The sequence below is a fragment of the Xenopus tropicalis genome, chromosome 2 (assembly GCF_000004195.4).
Source record: "Xenopus tropicalis strain Nigerian chromosome 2, UCB_Xtro_10.0, whole genome shotgun sequence".
Classification (NCBI taxonomy): Eukaryota; Metazoa; Chordata; class Amphibia; order Anura; family Pipidae; genus Xenopus; species Xenopus tropicalis.
Window position 1 is genome coordinate 169,251,692 of NC_030678.2, and position 18,004 is coordinate 169,269,695.

The 18,004-nt window shown below is 42.8% G+C and overlaps 1 protein-coding gene across 5 annotated transcripts in view; it reads right to left on the minus strand.

Annotated features, from left to right (window-relative positions):
• Window positions 1–18,004, minus strand: part of tenm4 (teneurin transmembrane protein 4) — an 811,512-nt gene that overhangs the window by 55,538 nt on the left and 737,970 nt on the right. For all 5 annotated transcript variants that reach the window (XM_031895585.1, XM_031895582.1, NM_001102688.1 and 2 more), the window contains 2 exon segments: window positions 13,360–13,506; window positions 7,262–7,478 (listed from right to left, as the gene is read on the minus strand). In XM_031895585.1, coding sequence (XP_031751445.1) covers window positions 7,262–7,478; window positions 13,360–13,506 — 364 coding nt within the window.

The window sequence follows — 18,004 nt, forward strand, 5'->3', positions numbered from 1 at the left end:
CCACTGGGAGCAACATCCCCCGAGCAACTGGTTGGGGACCACTAATTATGGTGATATTTGGGGTGAGCCCTTGTTTGCTGTCCTAGATATTCTTGTAATTGTGGATATATGACTTCAACAGCAATGTATCTGCAAGCTTGATATCCTTCTGCATGTAACAGAAGGGGTTACTTGGCACAATGGCGCATAACCTGCTCAGGCTTAATTCAAGCCCCTTTCTTTGAAAGTTATTATTTCAATAAGAAAAAAAAAGCTCATTTGGGAGCAAAGTCAATCATCTGAACCTTGACAGCCACTATTCACAGACATTAATTTTCAAATTCTCTTCTGCTTAGTGAGATACTCCAGGGTCTTCAGGCCTGAAGTCAACTGCCCCCATGACACTTCCGTGTCCTTTCTTAAGGCAAGAACAGCAGCCCAGTATGATGCTAAAGCTCTAGGAACCCTGGAAATATTAATTGAATTAACCATTTCCTTCAGAAGACCTTGATATTGCGGCAATTATTCTCCAAACAATCATTGGGAGTCGGAGAACGGCAGGTGGTGTCTTACTGTATCTGCACATAAATTAAATTTTTCAGGGAAGGGAAAGTGATTTATTGCCTTTTATGGAAAAATATCATTTCTTTTTCCGCATGGGAATGTATTCGGGCTTCTTATAGTTAATTAAAATGAGGGGTCAGCCATTTCTAGGAGATGTTTTGGTAAAACTGATTTACATTTATTCTAAAATCTGAAGCCACTTTTCTGCTTTCATGGTAAATATGGACCTGATTACTTTCTTCCAGTCATGTGATTATAACGTAGGCCTGAAATACATTTGCACTCATGTAAAAACCTAGAATACAGATTTAAGTAATGCTCAGATGCTCTAAACCAGTAGTTATACTTCTATGGGAGGTCCACCCTTTGCTCAGGGTTCCCCTAAGCCCACGTCAAGGTTGTAGACCTAAGAAAAAATCAGTGTATCTCTCATTAAGCCATAGTTCCAAGAATATCTGGGACAGTATATTTATCACCTCTCCAACTATCTCCCTAAATGGCCTTCAAGCTGGTCTTTCAAGTATATCTAGGATAGCAAATGGATATGTTCCTGACCTAAATAGCCTTCCTGTCACTTTTACAAGGCCCATGGGGGTCAGCCCCACAGTTTCCGTATAACCACTCTTATTACTAACTACTCCATCCAGTCAAACAAGGGTGATGACCATCAGCCCAGCATGTAGGAGGAACGTAGCCTCTTCACCATAGAGAAGTGTTTCCCAGGCTGTGGGGCTGGTGAAGCCAGTTAGGGTGAGATTTAGGAAGAATGCCTATTGCCTATGCCTTTATGCTCTTCGACTACAACTGGAACACAAAGGCAATTAGTATAAGATATGGGGTGAATATATATATATATATATATATAGCAACAAAGAGATCCGCACTCACAGGGCTTATAGAATTAATATGGTGTTTATTGAGAAGACTAACGTTTCAGCTATATCACTAGCCTTTTTTTTTAAAAAAAAAGGCAAGTGATATAGCCGAAATGTTAGTCTTCTCAATAAACACCATATTAATTCTATAAGCCCTGTGAGTGCAGATCTCTTTGTTGCTGTATCTAATTATTCACTTGGACCAGCACCCAGGCAATTGTGACCCGATTGAGTGCCGGCTCTCTCCTGATATATATATATATATATATATTCTATATATAGAGAGATTGTTGGAACTATTACTGACGTTTTTTCCTTATGTAACATACTTATGAGCTAAGGGGGGGCGTTGATGAAACGGTGTACCCCCAAGGGGCGCAAACATGGGGGGCAATAGACATGTACCTCTTCTTCCACCTACCCCTAGTCAGTGCCTCTCTAGTGTGCACTTCCCCCACCAGGGTCAGACTGGGGGTGCAAGGCCCACCCCCCAGTCCTTCAGAACTTTCAAAGTTCTTATTTTAAACTATGCTGCTTCCTGACCACTTTTTTGACATCAGGATGTGCCTGCCAGCAATAATCTTCTTGTGACGGCACTAGGCACATACCTCTTCTTCCACCTACCCCTAGTCAGTGCCTCTCTAGTGTGCACTTCCCCCACCAGGGTCAGACTGGGGGTGCAAGGCCCACCCCCCAGTCCTTCAGAACTTTCAAAGTTCTTATTTTAAACTATGCTGCTTCCTGACCACTTTTTTGACATCAGGATGTGCCTGCCAGCAATAATCTTCTTGTGACGGCACTAGGCACATACCTCTTCTTCCACCTACCCCTAGTCAGTGCCTCTCCAGTGTGCACTTCCCCCACCAGGGTCGGACTGGGGGGTGCATGGCCCACCGGGCCTTCTGCCTCAGAGGCCCCTGCACCCCCTAATGGCCCCCATTGCCTTCCCCCCCCCCCCCCACAGAGGCCCCCAACACCCTCCGTCCCCCTAAACTAACCTTTGGTGCGTCAGGGAAGGGGGATGGCAGATTGCGGATTGCGGGTGTGCCCTGGGGGGGGCGGGCCCACTGGGTTTTTTCCTGGTATCCCAGTCCGACACTGTCCCCCACCCCCGGCAGCCTAGGACACCCTTGCCTAAGACCCCCTGTCGGCTTGGCCCGGCTCTGCCTTGAATCGGAACAGTTGGACAACCGCTGCCATAGAGTCTGTGCAAGAGGCCCATGGGCATTTTTGGGCAACAGGTCAGGGTGCAAAGAATTCTTAAAAATGTAATATATAAAACAGAAACGTTGTGGTTTATTTTACAGTAATACTGACATATTTCCATGTTTAATTTCTAAGAAAACCCTCGCTCCTTCATGTTCCACATGCCTTTCCCCCAAAGAACCTCAATTCCTTCCACGAAGCCTCAAATAACTCTTGTTTCTAAAACACATTTGTGCCGTCTCCATAAATGAAGTGCAAAGCGCCGGGAGAGAGAGAGGTTGTTTTCCTTTGCCGGCACAATGCAAATCTTTTCTCCTAATGACAATCTCACCCCTGCATAATCTCACTTATTTAATTTTCACATCAGGTGCTTCCACACAGCAACAGAATCACTCCCCAGAGGTGCATTTTAACAAGCCCTTTAAATGTCATTTTTCCACACTTCAATCTGCACTCTTTAATGATTAGAAAAGCAGCAGTTCCAGTGGCATGGCACAAATGAAATGTGGGATTCTTTGAAACTCTCCGCAGCTGGTTCCCCGGCCCCAGCCTGTAGATAATGCACGGAACGTTATGGGGCCCGAGGGACAGGCAGGCAGTAATCTGCTCACTATTTCAGCACTGACTGTGCCAACTTTGCTCACTGGTTGGCTGGTTACAGCCTTTTCTCTCTCTTTTTCCACAGATCCTACAAAAAAAAACCCAGCAGAAGGAAAGTCCTAGAAGCTCAGGGGGGCATGGTCTAACATAGTCTGTGGGTGTGGCCAGACCAACATGGCCGTTCACTACTTTCTATAAACAATAAGTTTGCCTACAAATAGAGATGCCATAATACTATACCACTAGACCATGGCAATATTTAGAACCCCATTATCCAGAAAGCTCTGAATTGTGGGATGGCCATCTCCAATAGACTCTGATTTCCTTTTATCTCTGTAATAATATTATATATAATAAAAATAACTTGATCCACTATCCTTTTGGATCCAAAATGCATCATCGAGCAGAAGATGCTTCAGAACATGCAACCCTTGCTACACAATGAACCATTTAGCACTAAAATACTTTACCGACACCACTTTGCACACAATTTATACTTCAAAAAATCAATCAAATTGTATAAAACTTTTTCACGATACACAAGTAGTAGGAAAACTTTTGGAAGGGGTAATAAGGGATAGGGTACTTGAATACATTGCAGTTCACAATACTATTAGTTTGTGCCAGCATGGTTTTATGCGTAACAGATCTTGCCAGACTAATTTAGTTGCCTTTTATGAGGAGGTGAGCAGGAACCTTGATGCTGGAATGGCAGTTGATGTCATCTACTTGGACTTTGCTAAAGCGTTTGATACAGTACCTCACAGAAGGTTAATGATCAAATTGAGGAATATTGGCCTAGAACATAATATTTGTAATTGGATAGAGAACTGGCTGAAGGATAGAGTACAAAGAGTGGTTGTAAATGGAACATTTTCTAATTGGACCAGTGTGGTTAGTGGAGTACCGCAGGGGTCAGTCCTTGGTCCTTTGCTTTTTAACTTGTTTATTAATGACCTGGAGGTGGGCATAGAGAGTACTGTTTCTATTTTTGCTGATGACACTAAATTGTGCAAAACTATAAGTTCCATGCAGGATGTGCCGCTTTGCAGAGCGATTTGACAAAATTGGAAAACTGGGCATCAAACTGGAAAATGAGGTTCAATGTTGATAAGTGCAAAGTTATGCACTTTGGTAGGAATAATATAAACGCAAACTATCTACTGAATGGTAGTGTGTTGGGGGTTTCCTTAATGGAGAAGGATCTAGGGGTTTTTGTAGATCACAAGTTGTCTAATGCCAGGCAGTGTCATTCTGTGGCTACTAAAGCAAATAAAGTGCTGTCTTGTATAAAAAGGGCATTGACTCAAGGGATGAGAACATATTTTTGCCGCTTTATAGGTCCCTGGTAAGGCCTCACCTTGAGTATGCAGTGCAGTTTTGGGCTCCAGTCCTTAAGAAGGATATTAATGAGCTGGAGAGAGTGCAGAGACTGCAACTAAACTGGTAAAGGGGATGGAAGATTTAAGCTATGAGGTGAGACTGTCGAGGTTGGGGTTGTTTTCTCTGGAAAAGAGGCGCTTGCGAGGGGACATGATTACTCTGTACAAGTACATTAGAGGGGATTATAGGCAGTTGGGGGATGTTCTTTTTTCCCATAAAAACAATCAGCGCACCAGAGGTCACCCCTATAGATTAGAGGAACAGAGCTTCCATTTGAAGCAGCGTAGGTGGTTTTTCACGGTGAGGGCAGTGAGGCTGTGGAATGCCCTTCCTAGTGATGTGGTAATGGCAGATTCTGTTAATGCCTTTAAGAGGGGCCTGGATGAGTTTTTGAACAAGCAGAATATCCAAGGCTATTGTGATACTAATATCTACAGTTAGTATTACTGGTTGTATATATATAGTTTATGTATGTGAGTGTATAGATTGGTTAGTATAGGTTGTGTGCTGGGTTTACTCGGATGGGTTGAACTTGATGGACAATGGTCTTTTTTCAACCCTATGTAACTATGTATGTAACTATGTAACAATATTTTATAAGGAAATGTGTAATTTTCCACCGAATGCATCACTTCAGAAAAGCACCACTTCATGCAGAATGTACCACTTTAAATAGAGAAGTGCCACTTTGCTTACTTACAAAATTGCCTATTTTTAACAAAATACAACATTTTAAACAGTTTTAAACATTTATACATAAATGCACCATAAATGAATTCTAAGCAGAAATGCATTGCTTTGCCTACAGAGCACCAATTTAGCACCAGCAACAGCACAGAATGCACCAGATCTATAATAAATATTTAGCTATGCAGAGAAATACTGCAGAAAGTCAGGGTCGGACTGGGCTGCCGGGACACTGGGAAAAAACCCGGCGGGTTCCGATGGCCCAGACCTGACCCTTGCCGGCGGTGTTCCGCCCCTGACATGTTAAACTTACACGCGCTCAGGAGAGAACGTCGGACAGTGGCCCCTGCGGGGGGAGTTAATGATGCTCAGCGGGGGGTCAGGGGGTGCAGCAGGGGCCCCTAGAGGGTGCGGGGGACGCAGCCAGCAGTGGGCCCTGCACCCCCCAGTCCGACCCTGCAGAAAGTGTATAATAAAAATGGTATTGTTTTCTATAAACGAGAGACCGGAGTAACAGTTCCATTTACCAGGCCGGCCCCCGCACAAGGTAATATATCTCAAATAGCAGGAAATAAGCATGTTTGCAAATTCTGAGGCAAATAAAATGGGGAAGTAAAAAGCCTGAGAACAAAGGGAGATTGTTCATAAGAGCTGCTAATCAGCGCTGAAGCCAAATGACGGCCTTGTGTACACAGTAAAATGATATATTCGGAGCTGTGTGCGCCCATCGGGGGCTCGTGCTCGAAGCTGAAAGCTGTTACCACCGGGCCATTTCCATTTACTCGGCTTGAAAATAAGATTTATTCCGAGCTATTCTTTCACAGAGTGCATTTAGCCTGATCCCTAATGCAATCAGGAGCGAGGGAAGGGCTTTTTGGTCGCACACCAACCCGTATTCAGCTCCCCATTTGATTAGCCACTCCTGTGCAGCCTTCCTAGAAAGGCAGGTAATTGAGTTGGAGATAATACAGTAGGAGCGGTGCATTAAGTCAAGCCGCTGAAAGCAGGGGGATTTAATAGAACAGAAGGACTCCAGGTTTTATACACAGGTGCATAGAACATATAGGCCTTCAGTAGCGCCAAAGCAAATTACATTTATCGGCATACATACACTTAGATGTACCGAAATTCATTTTTTTTCTGGCCTTGGAAGTCATATAAATACGACATGGTATAAATTCAAATTAAACTTGATCATTGTTGTATTTATAAAATGTCACTATAACGCTTGAATCGTTTGTACAAAAATTTCGAGTTTACATTAAAAAATCCTGAATTTTTCGAGCCGAAAGTATCGTTAGTATTGTTTAAACTCGAAAAATTTGGGTTTTAAATGGTGGTTTGTTTCCATGAGTTATCTTTATTTTTCCCAAACAGCAATTGCTCCAGCAGCCATTTTAAGAGCATTGGTGTGTTTAAGTTTCACTTGAAACTGGGAGAAATAGAAAACAATGATGGGATTAACTTCCCCTTGAAAAGGTATGAAAGGGGATTAATTTCCCCTTGAAACTGGGTAAAGCAGCAAACAATGAGGGGGGTTAAACTCCCCTTGAAACTGGGTGAAACAGAAAACAATGGTGGGATTAATTTACCCTTGAAAAGGTGTTAAATAAAATACAATGAGGGAATTAACTTCCCCTTGAAACTGGGTGGCACAGAATACAATGAGGGGGGTTAATTTACCCTTGAAATTAAGTGACACAGAATACATTGAGAGGGGTTATATTCCCCTTGAAACTGGGTGACACAGAATACAATGAGGGGATTAAGTTCCCCTTGAAACTAAGTGAAACAGAAAACAATTAGGGGGCTTAACTTCCCCTTGAAGTGGGCCTCATGCGCGGGTAGAAAAATGTTAATTTCTGTTATTTTTACCCAGCACTTTGTTTTTAGAATCCAAAGTAACAAAAAACATTGATAGAAAAAGGGCACCATCAACATCATGCCAGAATACGAAACCAACTCACCCTCTGTTGAATGGGTTTTCTCCGGGGATGTAGTGGGTGCTGTCCTTGCCTATTAGGAACTTCACCCTGTTGTAGAAGGACTGTAGGTTCTGGTGGGGCACTGGGGCTTGAGTCTCCTGGATGATGTCAAGGGGGTCCGGGGAACCCAGACACAAAGAACTGGTTTGACAGGAATGTTGCAAACAGCAATCAGGATCCATGCAGTCAACGAGGCCATCTGTAGGAAATATAATTACCCAAACGTTTCAATTGTAGTCATAGTGCTGTTTATGAGTTAAAAAAAACAGTCTTCCCTTAATCATTTGCTACTGGAGCTTACATGGTCACAGAACCCCTCAGCGACTTCTAATATCCTTATCATTTACAGTAGGGGGTACATTATCCGTTATAATACATGAGTGATACTCAGAGTTCCCTGTATAACTCAGCCTGCAGCCTTGTGCCTTTATATGGGCACAGAACCCCTCAGTGACTGCTAATATCCTTATCATTTACAGTAGGGGGTACATTATCCCTTATAATACATGAGTGATACTCAGAGTTCCCTGTATAAGTCAGCCTGCAGCCTTGTGCCTTTATATGGGCACAGAACCCCTCAGTGACTGCTAATATCCTTATCATTTACAGTAGGGGGTACATTATCCGTTATAATACATGAGTGATACTCAGAGTTCCCTGTATAACTCAGCCTGCAGCCTTGTGCCTTTATATGGTCACAGAACCCCTCAGTGACTGCTAATATCCTTATCATTTACAGTAGGGGGTACATTATCCCTTATAATACATGAGTGATACTCAGAGTTCCCTGTATAACTCAGCCTGCAGCCTTGTGCCTTTATATGGGCACAGAACCCCTCAGTGACTGCTAATATCCTTATCATTTACAGTAGGGGGTACTTTATCCCTTATAATACATGAGTGATACTCAGAGTTCCCTGTATAACTCAGCCTGCAGCCTTGTGCCTTTATATGGGCACAGAACCCCTCAGTGACTGCTAATATCCTTATCATTTACAGTAGGGGGTACATTATCCCTTATAATACATGAGTGATACTCAGAGTTCCCTGTATAACTCAGCCTGCAGCCTTGTGCCTTTATATGGGCACAGAACCCCTCAGTGACTGCTAATATCCTTATCATTTACAGTAGGGGGTACATTATCCCTTATAATACATGAGTGATACTCAGAGTTCCCTGTATAACTCAGCCTGCAGCCTTGTGCCTTTATATGGGCACAGAACCCCTCAGTGACTGCTAATATCCTTATCATTTACAGTAGGGGGTACATTATCCCTTATAATACATGAGTGATACTCAGAGTTCCCTGTATAACTCAGCCTGCAGCCTTGTGCCTTTATATGGGCACAGAACCCTCAGTGACTGCTAATATCCTTATCATTTACAGTAGGGGGTACATTATCCCTTATAATACATGAGTGATACTCAGAGTTCCCTGTATAACTCAGCCTGCAGCCTTGTGCCTTTATATGGGCACAGAACCCCTCAGTGACTGCTAATATCCTTATCATTTACAGTAGGGGGCACATTATCCCTTATAATTCCCATATAACCCATTTTTCATACATTCTACAACTGATACCAATACGTATAAAGCGGAGGTCCCATTCCCCCCAATCAAGCTGAAGTGGCTGAGGATCCAGTGTAAATATTTGCCTAGAGGGGCTGAATACATTACAGCCCCAGCTCTTCATTTGGAGCCTTGGCTTGGGATTGCAGATTCACTCAGCTAAAAAAGCAGAAAAAAGGGTCCATATGGCGCTTTCTCCAATAACATCTGCCAGACTCAATGCGAGAAAACACTTCTCTTCCCATGACAAGGAAGCCAAAGCCTTGGAACCATTCCCTCACGTTGGCACAGACATCCGCACGCAGGATGAGAGAGAACTCAAGGCACTTGGGAGAGGAATTAAGGAAACCTCCTGATACTCTGCTGACTTGTAACCAACTTTAATCAGGGACTGAGCCGGAAGGACATGTTTCGGGAAAGTTTCTCTGACAGATGGAAAAGAAAGTAACTGATGTGTTTTACAATTTGATGCTACAACATCTATATATATATATAGGCAAACAGAGTACCGCACACACAGGGACTTTATGAAAAAACAAAAAAGGTTTATTGAAAGAGATCCGACGTTTCGAGCACAGTGGGACAAACCCTGAGGAAGAGCACAGTTTGGTGCTCGAAACGTCGGATCTCTTTCAATAAACCTTTTTTGTTTTTTCATAAAGTCCCTGTGTGTGCGGTACTTTGTTTGCCTATTGAATTTTTTAACCAGCACCGAGGGCATTTGCTTGCATGAAGGGTGTGCTCCTTTCTGTTTCTGTATATATATATATATATATATATATATGGGCAAGGCTGAGCCACATTTTCATTTAACTAAATTAAACTAAAAATATAATAGATATGCTGAGGTTACGTTAGATTTAATATTAGGAGCATTGTTTACTTTGCCTTGCTATGCTTTCTTATTAATACTGTAATTTGGCTTTATGGCTGAGATTCTAGCTGTATAACTGTATCTGTATAACAGAGCATTCTGTCACAGTGGCACAGATCCTATCTGATCCCCCCATTGTAAGCAGCAGTCCTGCCCTGCTTTATGGCTGAGATTCTAGCTATCTGTATAACAGAGCATTCTGTCACAGTGGCACAGATCCTATCTGATCCCCCCATTGTAAGCAGCAGTCCTGCCCTGCTTTATGGCTGAGATTCTAGCTATCTGTATAACAGAGCATTCTGTCACAGTGGCACAGATCCTATCTGATCCCCCCCATTGTAAGCAGCAGCCCTGCCCTGCTTTATGGCTGAGATTCTAGCTATCTGTATAACAGAGCATTCTGTCACAGTGGCACAGATCCTATCTGATCCCCCCATTGTAAGCAGCAGCCCTGCCCTGCTTTATGGCTGAGATTCTAGCTATCTGTATAACAGAGCATTCTGTCACAGTGGCACAGATCCTATCTGATCCCCCCCATTGTAAGCAGCAGTCCTGCCCTGCTTTATGGCTGAGATTCTAGCTATCTGTATAACAGAGCATTCTGTCACAGTGGCACAGATCCTATCTGATCCCCCCCATTGTAAGCAGCAGTCCTGCCCTGCTTTATGGCTGAGATTCTAGCTATCTGTATAACAGAGCATTCTGTCACAGTGGCACAGATCCTATCTGATCCCCCCATTGTAAGCAGCAGTCCTGCCCTGCTTTATGGCTGAGATTCTAGCTATCTGTATAACAGAGCATTCTGTCACAGTGGCACAGATCCTATCTGATCCCCCCATTGTAAGCAGCAGTCCTGCCCTGCTTTATGGCTGAGATTCTAGCTATCTGTATAACAGAGCATTCTGTCACAGTGGCACAGATCCTATCTGATCCCTCCATTGTAAGCAGCAGTCCTGCCCTGCTTTATGGCTGAGATTCTAGCTATCTGTATAACAGAGCATTCTGTCACAGTGGCACAGATCCTATCTGATTCCCATTGTAAGCAGCAGTCCTGCCCTGAGATTCTATATCTTTACCCACTGGTTATGAGACTAAAAGAACATTTTAGCGGCTGCTATAAAAATCGTATGAAACAACCTATCTGTAGTTTAAAATATATATTTTTGAAACCTGGATATATGTAGCAATTAGAAGAGCAAAAACAATTCAAAGGCTTATCCAAAAATTGCTCTTTGCATGGCAGTATCCTATTACTACAAGCCAAAAATGAGCATTATTGCCTGTAATATAATTAAATTATAACAAGATCTAGGGAAGAGCGTTGGAAGTGACACTAGGTGGTAAAAGCGGTCTGTCCTCATGACGCTGGGACAGTTTGGGAGCAAAATCCTATTTTACGATGCCAATTAAGAAAATCTCCTGCTTTATGATGGCTGCACTTACACTAATCCTGTTTTGTGAGCCAAGTAATTTGGGTGTCAGACAGAGCAGGATTATTGGAGAAGCCACTCTGCATACTCAATGGCTCCCAAGCAGCTACGGCTCTTCTCATTCCATATAATGTGACCGGGAGGAGTTTTCCCCCTTCTTTCATTTTTGAAATTTAAAAGCGTGACACCGCCGATTCATAGGTCACTTTGTACTCTGGGAATATGGAAATACTCATCAAAGTCAGGCAGGGCTACACTGAAAGTGGAATTCAACTCGGAAATGTAGTTTTATAGCAGAGGCACTTTAGTGAGTTTCACTATTTCATGCTTTAGAAGTTCCCCAATTGAGATTAAATGTGAAAAAAATCCCCGAATCTACCCCGTAATCTGCCAACAGAGGGTTATAATCCAGCCCACTGCGCAGGTTTAGGAAACTCTGCCCCTCCCCTCTAGGGTTGCCACCTTTTCTGGAAAAAACTCAGACCTTCCTATAGTTTTATCCTTTTGCCCTATTAATAACATTGACATCAAGCATCATTTTTACCAGTTTGTCCAGTAAAATACCAGCCAGGTGGCAACTCCACTCCCCTCTGAGGATTATGTTGGGCGGCAATGGGGCAGTCGGTTCGGGGACCGCATCAACGAGCCGATGCGGCCCCCGATCCGGCTGAATCTTTTAACCTAGCCGATCGATATCTGGCCAATTTCAGGCCAGATATCGGTCGGCCAGCCCGCTTGTTTCTGCCCCTACACGGGCAGATAAGCTGCCGAGTCGGTCCAGCTGCCGAGTTGGCAGCTTCTATCGGCCCGTGTATGGGGGCCTTTACCCCTCCACACATCTATAGACCAAACCTAATTTCCCAAAGACTCCATTTTAATCAAATAATATATAAATAATAATAATAATAATAAAATTTTAAAACTGATTCCCTTTTTCTCTGTAGTAATAAAACAGTACCTGTAATTGATCCCAACTAAGATATAATTACCCCTTATTGGGGGCAGAACAGCCCTATTGGGTTTATTTCATGGTTAAATGATTCCCTTTTCTCTGTAATAATAAAACAGTACCTGTACTTGATCCCAACTAAGATATAATTACCCCTTATTGGGGGCAGAACAGCCCTATTGGGTTTATTTCATGGTTAAATGATTCCCTTTTCTCTGTAATAATAAAACAGTACCTGTACTTGATCCCAACTAAGATATAATTACCCCTTATTGGGGGCAGAACAGCCCTATTGGGTTTATTTCATGGTTAAATGATTCCCTTTTCTCTGTAATAATAAAACAGTACCTGTACTTGATCCCAACTAAGATATAATTACCCCTTATTGGGGCAGAACAGCCCTATTGGGTTTATTTAATGGTTAAATGATTCCCTTTTCTCTGTAATAATAAAACAGTACCTGTACTTGATCCCAACTAAGGTATAATTACCCCTTATTGGGGGCAGAACAGCCCTATTGGGTTTATTTAATGGTTAAATGATTCCCTTTTCTCTGTAATAATAAAACAGTACCTGTACTTGATCCCAACTAAGATATAATTACCCCTTATTGGGGGCAGAACAGCCCTATTGGGTTTATTTAATGGTTAAATGATTCCCTTTTCTCTGTAATAATAAAACAGTACCTGTACTTGATCCCAACTAAGATATAATTACCCCTTATTGGATGCAAAACAATCCTATGGGGTTTAATTAATGTTTTACTGATTTTTTAGTAGACTTAAGGTATGGAGATCCAAATTACAGAAAGATCCCTTATCCAGAATACCCTTGGTCCCGAGCATTCAGGATAATGGGTCCTATACCTGTATCAACAAATGGTTACATCTGATATAGCTTATTGGTTGTAGGGTGCCCTAATTTAAACTCAGTTTAGCATTCTGACAGCCCTGCTGCTCCTTTTCCATTTGCTCGGTATGAGGCCGCCATTGGCACACACATACAGTAAAACACACACATGCACGCTACAGATCTGACTGCAGGCTTTATTTAAATGGCAGAAAATAGAACCGGACTTGGGATAGGAAGAAGTGATTTGAATGAAGTGGAAATAAATGGCAAACATTACCTGTGAGTACCCCTTGCCTAGAGGGCAATTACTGGCCCGTGCCCTGCAATTACTCCATCACCAGAATGGGCCTGTGACAAGCACTTACTCTAACCGCCGTGTAACAGGGGCTTCCAGTTGCACATACCTGCATCATTATCTTTCCCATCGTTGCACGCTGTTTCCATGGAGATGTCACATCCGGATCCCCTCCAGCCCACCTGACAGACACAATGCCAGCCATTCAAATCCAGGGTACACCTGCCATTCCCATTGCACAGTCCAGGGCAGCCCTCTAAAATGAACAAAAAAAAATCCAATTTAATGAAAAAAAATAAATAAATAAAGAGAATAACATTATCTATACCATGATTAAAGAGTCCCATGATCCTTTGCCATAGCAATGCACTGCAATGGTGGCAGTTGTCTCGGGAATAATACATGGACTTTATGCAATTAATAACAAAGAGCATGAATCAATGAATGGGATGGATTCCTGCTGCCGAGCTGCCCAGTAGCCCCCCATCTTCTTTTCTGCTGATTCCCAGCAATACCCTGGGCTGGTGTCACTTACCTGAGCTTACTATATACTGTATATATACAATATAGAATTCAAAAAAACATCTGATTAGTAATGAATTCAGATTCACAATACATGGCAGCTCAGAAACCAGTGTGTTCTGCATCATGATTCAATAATCATCCCTGTAGCATCAGCTTCTATGGCAGAAAAACTATAGTTTCTCCTTGCTGACTTACAACAACCCGTAACCCACACTGAGCATGTGCAGTGCCAGTGACACACAAAAGTCAGCCTAACAAGATACAAAGATGGAGAGTTCCTGTGGACAATCGGATCACTGTTATAAGGCTGCTGAACCTCTAGGCTGGTACAGTAAGTTCAATATATTAAATGCAGCATTTCTTGTCATATTTTTGTTTAGGCTTTTGTTTTATTATTAAATAAAGCAAAAACTAAAAGAATAAAAGAATAATAATAATTCACTATAACTTCCCAGGGAGCTTTACTGGTATACGTAATTACAGCATTGTAGCCCCTTAACAAACTGTCAGTTCCACTCTCACTTTGTCATATTACAGAAAGTGCGGTTACAACAGAAAACTGATCTCTGGCTGCAGTAAACACAGCAATGTATTGAATCTCGGTGATAAGAAACCGTCTCATATCCTATTATAGGCACACATACAGCAACCAGGTTACTACTGGCTTATAGACACCATCATGTATGTAAATGTGTTAATGTTGTATGTTTGTTCAGGCTTTGTGCCTTTCAGCCATTGACAAGTGAGTCGTGCAATAATGATTTAAGATCTTAGTGAAGGTTTGAAAGACTGTTAAATATTACAGTAACTACAAAGGTTAAAAAAGTAAATTTTTGCTGTCTATTATTTATAAGGGAGTGATTAATTAAGGCACAGTATATTTAATAAAGAGATAAACAATTCAAACGATCATGGCTAGAAATTCTGTATTTTCTATGCTGAACTGTATCAGCCCCAAAGGTTCATCGGCCCTAGAACAGTTATGATCCAGGTCTCCAAAATTGTCCACAGGTCTCCCATCTCTTGTGTGTCAGTGGCACTGCACGTGCTCAGTGTGCTCTGGGGCTGCTGTTGAGAAGTTAAGCTTAGGGATCAATGCACATTATCAGACCATTAGCAAAACAGTGTGGTTACATCTGTCATAGATGCTGATACCGTAGTTTGCTTATTGTGAAATATATATATATATACTGTATATTGTGAGTAGGGATGCACCAAATCCACTATTTTGAGATTTGGTTGAACCCTGAATCCTTTATTAAAGATTCAGCCGGATAACGAACCAAATCTAAATATGAATCCTGCTTAAAAAGGCCAAATCTTGGCCGAATCCTGGATTCAGTGTATCACTAATTGTGAGTGGGTCACTAAGCTCAGGTAAGTGACAGCAGCACAGAGTATGTGCTGGGAATCAGCAGAGAAGAAGATGGGGGGCTACTGGGGCACCTTTGGGGGCACAGATCTTCTCTGCTAAAGGGCTGTGATGGCCGAGGGATTTTATAGAAACCCCAGATATAAAATGTAACATTTCTAGACTAATCCATTCTTGAACATTGGAGACAGTGCTGTATCTGGGACACTGGCTGTATCTGGGACATAAAAAGTTCTATCAGGTGAAACATTTTGGAAACATTCAGTAGATGGAAATATTTGTAAGACGGTGAACCATTTTGCCACACAACTGGATGGCCAAGATTGTACAAATCTGGCTTTTCAGCTAAAAGACTGGGAAAGTAGAGAAAAGTGGCCCCTTCCTACTCTGTGCTGGTTAATGACATCATACACATGCTCAGTTGGGGCTTATTCTGTGGCCAACTCTAATGTTGACAACTAAAAATGGTTATCAAGAGTTCTCCAGCTTGGGCTTGGAGGCCCAACTTTTGGTGAAGGCTCCCCTTAGCTTATGACAAGAATATCTAATACAGCAAATAGGCTTTTATCTAAATCTCCCACTTATAGGTCTTCAAACTGGGCTTTCAAGAGAAGACTAGGAGAGCAAAATAAGCCTTTTCCCCAAATCTCACCCTAAGTGGCCTTTGGGATGAGCCCCTACCATCACCCAGGCCCATTTAGGGAGTGCAAACCCCACAGTTCTAATCTAGAGAGCCACACAGTTGCATCCGAATGGAAGGCCACCATGATAAGGATGTGGAGAGATGGGTTGCACCTCTTCTGGAGAGACAAGACGGACATTCCAGCTTTAGCCTTGAAAGTGATATTGGCAAGTTATATGGAACGTGCCATTATTATTATACAAGCAGCCCCTAAGCCACCCCCAGGCCAACATTATTTACCCATTCCAACTAGGCCTGGTCAGTCATAGAGAAGTGGCTCATTTTCCACATTGGTGGCTCAGTACTGGAAACAGGGCCCAGGGCAAAACGTAACCCCTGGCCACCAATGTTTTAGGGGGCCCTGGCTACCAATGTTCTAGGGGGCCATGGCTACCAATTTTTAAGGGGGGCCCTGGCTACCAATGTTCTAGGGGGCCCTGGCTACCAATGTTTAAGGGGGGCCCTGGCTACCAATGTTCTAGGGGGCCCTGGCTACCATGGTCTGTGTGTCCTTTGTACTGATGGGAGGGGTCACTGGGGGAGGGGTCATTTGGGGCGGGGTGTGGGAGGAGGGGGGGGAGAAATTTTGTTGTGGGGGCCCCGTCATTTCTAATGGCAGCCCTGACTGGAAAGGGTTAGATATACTGGGCCATTGGACACCCTTTTTAAAAAAGAACAATGCAATGCTGCATGTCTAATAATACTGATCTTAAATTAATAAGAGTGTCGATATCACTTTAATAGTTAAAGGGGAAGCTTACATAAGTACATACCATTTAAGTAACGTTAGTTAGAAGCAATCTAAAAAACTTTAAAAATTATGTTTCATTATTTTTTAATGACGATTTCTCGCCCCCCTGCTCACATAACATTAAAAGCTAAACTAAAGATGAGTTTGTCCTTTAGGCACTTCATAAGTGACCGCCTTTTAACAGAAATCTTCTATAAACGGCTACGAAAAAAAAGAAAATCAATACATTTTCTCATTAATTTGCTGTGCGCAGATGAAAGAATATCCATAAAGTTCCGTGTGGCACAAAGACAATAGGAGAATAAGGAAGGAAGACCAATACAGTACCTTTCACTACCTTATCCAGATAGTGAGCTTGGGGAATAAAAGACAGGACATTTAAGGTAGGGTTGAATAAGTGCTGGCTACTAGCCGGCTGTGCAGGGGCTACGAAGCACAAAGGGAAAGAAGAGGATTGAACATTAATGGAGAAGAAGTAGTTTTGGCTCAGGCAGCACCGAGTGGATGGAACAGAGAACATGCACAGGGATCAGCCCACAGGACCTTCCATAACCCTCACTGCTTCACTTGGCCTTTAATTGGAAATAAGGACACCTGATAGGGGCATGATCCTATCTGATCCTTACCATTGTAAGCAGCAGTCCTGCCCTGCTTTATGGCTGAGATTCTAGCTATCTGTATAACAGAGCATTCTGTCACAGTGGCACAGATCCTATCTGATCCCCCCATTGTAAGCAGCAGTCCTGCCCTGCTTTATGGCTGAGATTCTAGCTATCTGTATAACAGAGCATTCTGTCACAGTGGCACAGATCCTATCTGATCCCCCCATTGTAAGCAGCAGTCCTGCCCTGCTTTATGTCTGAGATTCTAGCTATCTGTATAACAGAGCATTCTGTCACAGTGGCACAGATCCTATCTGATCCTTACCATTGTAAGCAGCAGTCCTGCCCTGCTTTATGGCTGAGATTCTAGCTATCTGTATAACAGAGCATTCTGTCACAGTGGCACAGATCCTATCTGATCCCCCCATTGTAAGCAGCAGTCCTGCCCTGCTTTATGGCTGAGATTCTAGCTATCTGTATAACAGAGCATTCTGTCACAGTGGCACAGATCCTATCTGATCCCCCCCCATTGTAAGCAGCAGTCCTGCCCTGCTTTATGGCTGAGATTCTAGCTATCTGTATAACAGAGCATTCTGTCACAGTGGCACAGATCCTATCTGATCCCCCCATTGTAAGCAGCAGTCCTGCCCTGCTTTATGGCTGAGATTCTAGCTATCTGTATAACAGAGCATTCTGTCACAGTGGCACAGATCCTATCTGATCCCCCCCCCATTGTAAGCAGCAGTCCTGCCCTGCTTTATGGCTGAGATTCTAGCTATCTGTATAACAGAGCATTCTGTCACAGTGGCACAGATCCTATCT